This window comes from Protopterus annectens, chromosome 16.part0 (assembly GCF_019279795.1).
Source record: "Protopterus annectens isolate FY-2018-M chromosome 16.part0, PAN1.0, whole genome shotgun sequence".
NCBI lineage: Eukaryota > Metazoa > Chordata > Ceratodontiformes > Protopteridae > Protopterus > Protopterus annectens.
In genome coordinates this window covers 87,632,479-87,643,524 of record NC_056750.1, presented here as the reverse complement: position 1 = coordinate 87,643,524, position 11,046 = coordinate 87,632,479, and the positions used below count along the sequence as shown (strand labels likewise).

The window sequence follows — 11,046 nt, the reverse complement described above, 5'->3', positions numbered from 1 at the left end:
GTACAACTTGGTTTCCCCTTGCTTATCTGCTACATGACTGTGGTATTGTCTAAGCACTTGAAGAGGTCCCGAAGACCAAAGATGGTTCAGGGAGTTAAGTATCTTAATCATGGCAAGAATCTCCTTGATATTTATGTCCTTGCATCTGCCCTTTGTGTCCAACACCCCCTGCACCTTTACCCCTCCTGACACTGCTCCCCAACCATAGCTTCATAGGTAAGTACTAAGCTAACTGCCCTTGCGAGCCTTTTTAAGCGTAGCCAATTATCCCTTGTGAGACTTGAAGCCTGCACCTTGTGCTTGTAAGGCAAACACCTTAACCATTAGGCCACCCCCCCCAACCAAAGTCTAAAGTGTTTGTGGTGACTGCTTTGGAGCAGGGAGGGAGAAGGAGACACCTGGATTTAGGGATATCTGTTGTCTTCACCAAAACATGTCTCCTTTGATAAATCCCAGGAGAAGGATTTGAAAAGACAAAGGGTGTTGATGCTCGGACCAAAGAGATTTCAGATACCAGTGTATCTTTCTCATGCAGAGTTTTTCCAGAGGTATTATGAGAATCATGGATACCATGAGATCTAACATTCTGAGGTATTCCCTATCAGTGGTCAAAGTCTAAGTGGAAAACCTTAGAAATAGATCTAAAAAAAGATCTATTTTTCCATGGAAGAAAAGGCCTTTATACGGAGGTATCTAGTTGACAACCCAGGAACACAATCCTGTGTGAGGAGTCAAGAAAAACTTTTGATGTTTTCTTGGAATCTCAGTTTGTGCAAAAGATGTCTAACCCAGTAGAGAGATTCCTGACACTTTGAAAAAGACTCTGCAAAGATAGGCCAAGTTGTCTAAATATAGAACAATGTGGCTACCCTGTAACCTGCAATGAGATATAACTGGAGCTAGATAATTTGTGAACACTCTTGATGCAGTGGGCAGTCCAAATGGTAAGGCAGTGAACTAATACTGTGATCCAGATACACAAAACCTTTAGAAATATCTGAACTCTGGGTGAACAGTGATGTGATGATAAGCATCCTTTAAGGCTAGATTTACCAGGAAACATGAAAGAAGAAGAAGATGTACCAGATTGTGAAGTGACATCATTTTGAAATTGGGCACAATCACATTGAATAAAAATCCCTGATGGGAAGAAGGGACTGGTTCTATCATTCCTTAGGACAGCATGTGATGAAGAACAGATGAAAGCAAAAGAGTCTGGTTTTGTGGATGAGGAATGACCCCCTGGAAAGGAAGAATTTACTGCTACTGCCATCTGTAACTTCAATGAATGATTTTCAGAACCCATTTATCTGAAACAAGTCAGTTAACATAAAGAAAAATAGAGATGCAGACCTTCTGGAAGAAAAAAGGGACCAGGGTGGGAGTGGATCAATTGCCGAAATTGGATGAGGAGAAAGAATTTCTTGGACAACTTTGGAAAGGAATGCCCCTATCTTCACACCTTTTGATCACCTCTGTAGCAGAGAATCCAAACAATAAATCTCCAAATAAGGGAGAATTTAAAATCTCATGTGGTAGGCTCTGAGAATGCAACCATGCGAACCGCTTTAAAACAGTAGCAGTGGCCATAACCTTGGAAGAAGTATTAATAGAATCATACACACACTGCGAACAATAAATAATGGCCTGCACAAAAGAAGAAACTAAATTATTTAAAGTAGACGTTTTCCTCACAACAAGAAACTGCAACTACAACTTTCCTAATACTTTCACGGTTTGTCAGAACAAATTTTAACATGTAAGCTTAACTACTCAAAATTTGGAAAAGCAAAGTTGCAGAAGCATGCACTTAACTTTTCCCAAACCTTATCAGAAGGAGCAGGATTGGAATTAAAGTGCTTAGCAGTGGGATTAACTAAGGCTATAGCTGCTGGGTCAGAGTTGGGAATAGTGTATAAACAGTTAAAAGACAGATCAACTTTTTACATCCTATCTGCCATTTTATGGACAGCTGGCTGACTATCAGGAAAATTGCAGGCAGTAAGACATACATCTATGTATGTATCTACACTTCTAAAGCAGACCTGCAGGAGGATATGTGTGTAAGTTCTGGAAAACTCTTCTTTTATGACTTAAAATATTTTCTGAGGGACTGAGAAACCTGACTGTTCTCCCACTGGAAACACTGGTGCATTCTCGCAATAGTCTCCGAGAAAGAGAATCTCCAACAGGCAAAATCAGAAACTGAGCTCTCCTCTAAGTCAGAATCAGAAATCTGAGGAAAGAAAAATGAATCCATCCCTGCATCTTCCTGCTCAAATTCAGAATCTTGAATCTCTTCAGAAAAAGAGGAATCCCTCGCTCTTGTACCCGAAACTACTTTACAAGAAGGATCAATGGCCTAAATTCATCCCTGAGCCAGACACAGTAAATAGTCCTATCCAAATAAATTTGCTGAGTAGTAGATACATACCTGGTTTACTGTTTTTTTTTTATTTTCTGTTGTACCTCATTTACCAAAGTATAAGTTTCTAAAACACCATTGCTGAATTAGGTGTCCCCTTGGTTTGTAGCGGACTCTGGCCTGTCAGAAGACATGTTTTGGCCTTTGGAGGGGGTAAGACTGATTAGAGGAACTTGCCAGGATTCATGCTTTGTAAGCTAAATCCCTACTCTTCCTAGATCAGATGATATCTGCCTCAAATATTGGCCACAGTTAAGCATTCCCCAGAGAAGTGTACTCTATAATGGCAGATTTACAATTACGGTATTACTAACACCTTTTTTATTTTATTTATTCTTCTGTTAAAAAGGTAAGTGAAGGTAGTCTTAAAAAGATTTATTTAATTGTTTAAGTAATTATTTATTGTATTTATATTTGTTTACTGGGATACTGCTCCTAATGAACCATTTGCAGGCACAGCCCAGGTGAATGGGATCTCATAAGATATGAACAAAACATATTTATAGATGCAAGGATGTGCTAAAAAACATACATATTAACAGATGCAAGAATATGCTACTACATTTAGTTCAAGAAGGAGTTTAAAATGTCAAAACATGGATGTAAAAATGAAATTATGCAGAGCTTTTTGGATAAGATGTAGCCATAATGACTGAGATGGTTTACACTGCACATATAGCAGCTTGTCATGATATAGAAAGGTATGAGAACATTGCAAGAGGCGAGTGTGAAGAGTTATTTTAAATCACTGCCAAAATCAAATGTAGAAGTAAAAAGCATAAGATATATTACTCCTACTTGCTTTGAAATATTCTATTTTATTTTATTTGCCATTGTAAAATTCATGTTCACCAGTTCAACCATATTTAAACATCTTTTCCAGTTAATGAATATGTTTCATGTTTTACCATAGCCTCCCAGATCTGTTTGCAGTGAAAGTTGTTTTCCAGGCTTTAGAAAGGCTCTTGAAAGTAGAAAACATGTTTGCTGCTTTGCCTGTGTACCATGTCCTGAAGGGGAAATTTCTAATCAGAGTGGTAAGTCACATACTTTAAAGATTCAAATTGCAAAATAAACATTAGCTTTAATGCTGGTGACCATCCTTGACTGGTACTAGGTTGTTTTGTTTTTGCGTACTTTTCCTTCTCCCAACACACATATCTGTTGTCCATCTATCTCACTGCTGTTAATATGCCCATTCATTCCTCTGTGAGAAAAGACCAATTGCAGTGCATCCTTCATCCAAGCAGCCATCAGGGGATTTCTCATTTCTGCACTAACCCTCTGCTCCTGGCAAGCCCAATTGCAGTGCATCCTTCATCCAGGCAGCCATCAGGGGATTTCTCATTTCTGCACTAACCCTCTGCTCCTGGCAAGCTGATATGCATATGCCCTTCAAAGTCATGTTTGCCACACTTTCCCTGGAGCACGAGCCTCTTCCATATATGAGTGAAAGCTTCCTCATGCTTTTGAAAGCCAAGCACAAATCATTGGCCAATACATTGCATGCCACACTATACTTGCCCTGTAGCAGCTGGTGACATTGTAGTACACTGAACCACATCCTTCCCCCAAGGTGGGTCAGTTGACATTTGACAGTCACTTTCACCCTCCCTTATCAAATCTTCCAGCATTTGCATTGCTAATTAATTGTAGGTCATCTGACAAATGCAGTCAATGCTTTGTCCAGTTGAATCATGAAAACTGTCAACAGTGGTTATTCTTTACTAATCAGTTCAAGATTTTTCAGCAAAATCCCATGTTTGGAAATGTCTTCATGTCTGTATCATGCACATTGTGGTGTATCATGTTGGGTTAATATACATGCTTATCAACATAACTCAACAGTAAATCTTTGCTGGTTGCACAGTTTGCATCTTGATACTTACTTTTGGCATTTAACTGTTATAGATGCATGCCATAAGCATCATAATAAGTCCCCAAGCAGTTGTTAGATTAAGACGTAAGGTCTGTACCTGCATTGAATGTACAGTATCTGGGAAGAGCAAAACAGTGAAGACTGCTACAGGGGGTAGAAGTTTAATGTAGCTAGCACTGTCAAAGAAGGAAACACTTGTGGCCCCCTTCGCGATGTTGGTAGCAGTTAAGAGACATATTCATAAGGATGAGGAAAAAAGATAATCTTTACAGTTCCAAGCAATAGCAGAGGCTCAATACAAGGACAAACACTCAGAGAGCAGATCCAGGCCTGAAATTCAATAAAGTAAGTCTTGCATGTAGCCAGCCTCCTGAACTATGCAGGTTATGAGATTCCCCTCAAGAAATGAGGAAACTGAAACAGAACTCAGTGAAGACTTTGAAACTAAGAGAATGTGCATCCTAGGTTCCTCCATGGATGATAATCATCATCTACAGCCTGTGCATGAGCAGCTTAATCTCTGAGTCCCTTGAGCCATGTGTGGACTGGTCACAGTCTCCTCCTGTACCTGACCAACAGACCTGCACTGGCCACCAAATGCAATGAGGTGGGTATATGTAGCCTTTCAGCTTTAGGGTTTATATCTCAGGAACTGGACATCAAATAAATGTTTGGTGTCAGGTTGGAGCTTGAATAAGTTTTGTATCATTAGGGATCTGTGTGAAGGTAGTATCAGCCCCACTGCAAAGTCTATCTACCTCATACTACATTTAGCTTAAAGAACTGAAATGTTGATTCCTGATCAACTGATGCTTGTCCATTATAATATGATCATGATCAAAGCAGTGATCATGGTACTTCCTTGTTCCCAGGCTTTGTGAAGAGTTAGGAAATTCTGAGTTTACTGTCTGTGAAATAGGAATCCTTCTCTCTCTCTCTCTGTCTCCCAGAAGTGTCTGGTAGACCTTCTAGCAGAAAGGCCTGACAAACCTTGGATTATACCCCCATTATGATAGTCATTAAGGGTGCCACCAGAATACACTGGTTGCACTCTATTTCTGTCCTGTAATCCCTCGAAAAGACCAATATCCTTAACAACCTCTTTACTGAGGGAGCAGAGCAAATCTCCGAGCATCTTAGTGCAGACTTCTGTGTGATCTGTTTGGTCCAGAACAAATTTCTGACATCATAGTTTTTTCCATCTTGCCATCAACAAGAAGTTCAGACCTTTGGAGATATGTGGTTATTTACCATATTAAACATTGTGGTCCTCATGTATTCATGTCACCTATTCCATTTACAGTCCAACCTCTGTGAAGAAAACTTGGCTAACCCTGATGATATCCTTAACTGTGGACTCAAAAAGATCTTCTAGATACCCTGTCTCTAACTGTTTTGACTATACTGATGTGTTGGCTATGACCACAGTACAAGCTTGTACCTGCACAAAATGGCTGGAAAAACAAAACTCTTCTACAAGGAGGAGCTCATTGGCAAGATTCAGCCCTGGCCTGGTTGATGATCTCTTGAACAGGAAAAAAGCCCTCACACATCTGCAACTTCCACTCCATCCTCTGACAACATAAACATTAAAAAGATCTTTCAAAGAAGGCCCTCAAGCATCACATGTTCTTGACCCCTCTAGTATCAGCAAGTTTTATAGGGTGATGCATTCCTAGTGGCCCCACCACTCTTCTTAACTTTGTTCAGGGACTGTCTCTGGTAAGAGTTCTTTGAGTTCACTTCATCTTGGACAATCTTGACAAAGTACCAGGGGGTTCCAGATGATGTCACGTCTGACTATGTTCTGGACCTCATAAGTCCATCCCTTGAAAGGAGTCCACTGGCTGATCATTCTTTTTCAGTGAAGTTCTTGGACAGTCCGTATAGTTACTGTGGAGAGGGGGCAGAGAGTGTTTGTCTTGATGTCATACGAGGGTAGCTGAGTTTAGCTCAATATCTTTCAGGTCTCATTCTGGACCTCAGCAACTTCTGCAATGTGTGAGTGTGTGTGTGTGTGTGTGTGTGTGTGTGTTTGTGTTTGTGTGTGTGTCTGTGTGTGCATGTGTGTGTGTATGCATGCCTGTGTATCTTTAAAACATCTGTATACATAATTTTCAAAGCCCCATATTATATCATGTGCTGTAGCTTTCTGTAAAGTACTGCGTAGCTTGAAAGTGAGTCCTGATGAAATTGACAGTAAATTATCCATTATCTCACTTAAGTATGCTAAGTTTTTCTTTTGAGATATGATGCAGATACTGCCTCCAGGAAGACTTGTATCAAGGAATAATATGAAAATTGGAAATTGTGGTTCCAGAAAGGTAATGCATTCCTTATTACAGCTGATAATGAATTAGTATATATGCCTCCTTCAAAAGACCTATCTCTACTCAGGGTTTGATCCTTGGGTCACTCCTCATTTGCATCTACTTCTTTAAGGTCAAAGCTAATATTAAGGGCTTAAAGCTGACCAGGTTTTCTGGTGACTGTAAATGTGGTGCCATCATAAACTCTCCAGAAGATACCAAGATTCCTCAGGAAGGTTGTTTATAAACAAATAGCTTTTGTCAAAGCCATGGCCTAAATCTAAATGCCACAAAAATGTATAACTGTATGTTTGGCATCATGATACCCCCACAATGATCGCACTGAAAACACACTCATGAAAACTGATGAAGTATTGAGGGACCTGAAAACCCATATAGACAATGAGCTGTCAATCAATCGCTATGTATCCACTGTTGCAAGGAAGCCCTTTTTTTATTTTGCAGCATATTAATAAAAGTATGAGATCTAGATCCAGGAAAGGGATTATTCCATTGTATGCTGCACTCATTAGGCCAGTCATTGAATATAATGCTCCCTTTGGAATGTACCTATCCAAATACCAGACATAATTCAAGTAACCACAATGCATTCACACTAAGGAAATCTTCTTCTTCTTCTTTCGGCTTTTCCCGGTTAGGGGTCGCCACAGCGGATCACCTTGTCCGCACATTGATTGGCAGTGGAGTTTTACAGTGTCGAGTTGCCAGCCCGGCACCCAACCTTCCACAGAAGGCACACTCACACGCACACCTAGGGCCAATTTAGAGTGTCCAATCCACCTGCAGCATGTCTTTGGGATGTGGGAGGAAACCGGAGCACCCGGAGGAAACCCACGTGACCACAGGGAGGACATGCAGACTCCGCACAGAAGGCACCCCAGCCGAGGATTGAACCGGAGAACCTCTTGCTGTGAGGTGGCAATGCTAACCACTGCACCACCGTGGCCGCCCATTCACACTAAGGAAATCAGGGGCCTAAATCACAAAAGCTACACTGACCACTTCAAAGCCTTGTCCCTTTTGTAGTACCTTGTTCGTTATCAGATGCAGGAATTTGGAGACGTGAGGGTGCAGTCTGGAAAGTACACTAGTGCATTGTGGGGGTGGGGTGGAACACTGGGTGTGGAGGGGCTGTGAAAAGACCCTTAAGATGCTCTGACAGCAAATATGAAAAGACAGCAATATATATTCTGTAGCACATCATTGCGGTGCGTCTGTGGTAGTGCAGGAAGGTGACCCCATACACAGCATATTTATAGACAGCACATATGAAAAGACTGCGATATATATTCTGTAGCACATCATTGTGTTGTGGCTATGGTGCTGCAGGTAGATGACTCCTATACAGCACATTTACAGACAGCACATATGAAAAGACAGCGATACATATTCTGTACACTTCATTGTTGTTTGGCTGTGGTAGTGCAGGTAGGTGACTGCTACACAGCACATTTCGAGACAGCCCATAAGAATAGGCACCAATATACATTCTATAGAGCATCATTGTAGTGTGACTGTGGTAGTGCAGGTAGGTACATCACTTTTACAGACAGCACATATGAAAAGACATCGATATATTTTCTGTAGCACATCATTGTGGTGTGGCTGTGGTAGTGCAATTAGGTGACTCCTATACAGCACATTTACAGACAGCAGATATGCAAAGACATTGCTATATATTCTGTAGCACATCATTGTGATGTGGCTGTGGTAGGGCAGGAAGGTGACCCTTTCTTCTTCTTCTTTTGGCTTTTCCCAGTTAGGGGTCACCACAGCGGATCACCAGTCCGCTCATGATTGGCAGTGGAGTTTTACAGTGTCCAGTTGCCAGCCTGGCACCCAACCTTCCACAGAAGGCACACACATGCATTCACTCATGCCTAGGGCCAATTTAGAGTGCCCAATCCACCTACAGCATGTCTTTGGGATGTGGGTAGAAACCAGAGCACCTGGAGGAAACCCACGCGACCACAGGAAAGACATGCAGACTCCGCACAGAAGACACTCCAGCTGAGGATCGAACCAGAGAACAGAAGAGAAGGGATCTAACCACTGCACCACTCCAGCCGCCCCAGGAAGGTGACCCCTATAGAGCACATTTACAAACAGCACATATTAAAAGACAGCGATATATATTCTGTGACACATCAATGTGGTGCAACTATGGTACTGCAGGTAGGTGACTCCTATACAGCACATTTACAGACAGCACATATGAAAAGACTGCAATATATATTCTGTAGTACATCATTGTGGTGTGGCTGTGGTGCTGCAGGTAGATGACTCCTATACAGCACATTTACAGACAGCACATATGAAAAGACAGCAATATATAGTCTGTAGCACATCATTGTGATGAGGCTGTGGTAGTGCAGGAATGCGAGTCCTATGCAGCACATTTAAAAACAGCACATATGAAAAGACAGCGATACATATTCTGTACACATCATTGTCGTGTGGCTGTGGTAGTGCATGTAGGTGACTCCTATAGAGCACATTTACAGACAGCATATATGAAAAGACAGAAATACATAATCTGTAGCACATCATTGTGTTGTGGCTGTGGTAGTGAAAGAAGTTGACTTCTGTAGAACATGTACAGACAGCACATATGAAAAGACAGCAATATATATTTTGTAGCCCATGATTGTGGTGTAGCTGTGGTACCTCAGGTAGGTGACTGCTACACAGCACATTTCTAGACAGCCCATATGAAAAGACAGCAATATACATTCTACAGAGCATCATTGTAGTGTGACTGTGGTAGTGCAGGTAGGTGACTCCTATACAAGACTTTTACAGACAGCACATATGAAAAGACATCAATATATATTCTGTAGCACATTATTGGGGTGTGGCTGTGGTAGTGCAGGTAGGTGACTCCTATACAGCGTATTTACAGACAGCAGATATGCAAAGACATTGATATATGTTCTGTAGCACATCATTGTGATGTGGCTGTGGTAGGGCAGGAAGGTGATCCCTACTTCTTCTTCTTCTTTTGGCTTTTCCCAATTAGGGGTCACCACAGTGGGTCACTTGTCCGCTCATGACTGGCAGTGGAGTTTTACAGTATCGAGTTGCCAGCCCGGCTCCCAACCTTCCACAGAAGGTACACACATGCATGCACTCACACTTAGGGCCAATTTAGAGTGTCCAATCCACCTACAGCATGGCTTTGGGATGTGGGAGGAAACCGGAGCACCCAGAGGAAACACAAGCGACAACAAGGAGGACATGCAGACACCGCACAGAAGACACTCCAGATGAGGATCAAACCAGAGAACCTCTTGCTGTGAGGTGGCAATGCTAACTGCTGCATCACTGCAGCCACCTCAGGAAGGTGATCCCTATAGAGCACATTTACAAACAGCACATATGAAAAGGCAGCAATATATATTCTGTGGCACATCACTGTGGTGCAACTATGGGACTAAAGGTAGGTGACTCCTACACAGCACATTTACAGACAGCACATATGAAAAGACAGAGATTTATATTCTATAGGACATCATTGTGGTGCAGCTGTGGTATGGCAGGTAGATGGCTTGTATAGAGCACATTTACAGACAGCACATTTGAAAAGACAGCGATATATATTCTGTTGCACATCATTGTGGTGTGGTTGTGGTACTCCAGATAGGTGACTCCTATACAGCACATTTACAGACAGCACATATGAAAAGACAGCAATACATATTCTGTAGCACATCACTGTGGGGTGAATGTGGTGGTGCAAGAAGGTGACTCCTATACACCACATTTACAAACAGCACATATGAAAAGACAATGATATATATTCTGAATCACATCATTGTGGTGTGACTGTGGTTCTGCAGGAAGGTGACTCCTATACAGGAAATTTACAGACAGCACATATGAAAAGACAACAATATATATTCTGTATCACATCATTGTGGTGCGGCTGTGGTAGTGCAAGAAGATGACTCCTATACATCACATTTACAGACAGCACATATGAAAAGGCAGAAATATATATTCTATAGGTAAACATTGTGGTGCAGCTGTGGTACTGCAGCTAGGTGAAATGAAAAGACAGAAATATATATTCTGCAGCTCAACACTGTAGTGTGACTGAGGTAATGCAGGAAGCTGACTCTGATACAGCACATTTGCAGACAGCACATATGAAAAGACAGCGATATATATTCTGTACCACATCATTGTGGTGCGGCTGTGGTAGTGCAGGAAGGTAACTCCTGCACAGCACATTTACATGCAGCACATATGAATAGAGAGCCTGTGACACCCCTGCACTGGCCCAGCAATCAAGGAGCTTTAATCTTGACTACTAATACCAGTGAGAGATGTGCACATTGGGAGGATGACAAGTACACACACAGTAAAGTACAAATTTTCCTTAAGAACACACAGAGATCACAGTCAGTCTG

At 41.7% G+C, this 11,046-nt stretch overlaps 1 protein-coding gene across 1 annotated transcript in view; it reads left to right on the top strand.

The window, feature by feature from the left end:
- Positions 1-3,073: 3,073 nt before the first annotated feature.
- Positions 3,074-11,046, top strand: part of LOC122790518 (vomeronasal type-2 receptor 26-like) — a 37,312-nt gene continuing 29,339 nt past the window's right edge. The window contains exons 1-2 of the mRNA XM_044058069.1: positions 3,074-3,126; positions 3,339-3,462. Coding sequence (XP_043914004.1) covers positions 3,074-3,126; positions 3,339-3,462 — 177 coding nt within the window. The remainder of the gene's footprint in view (positions 3,127-3,338; positions 3,463-11,046) is intronic.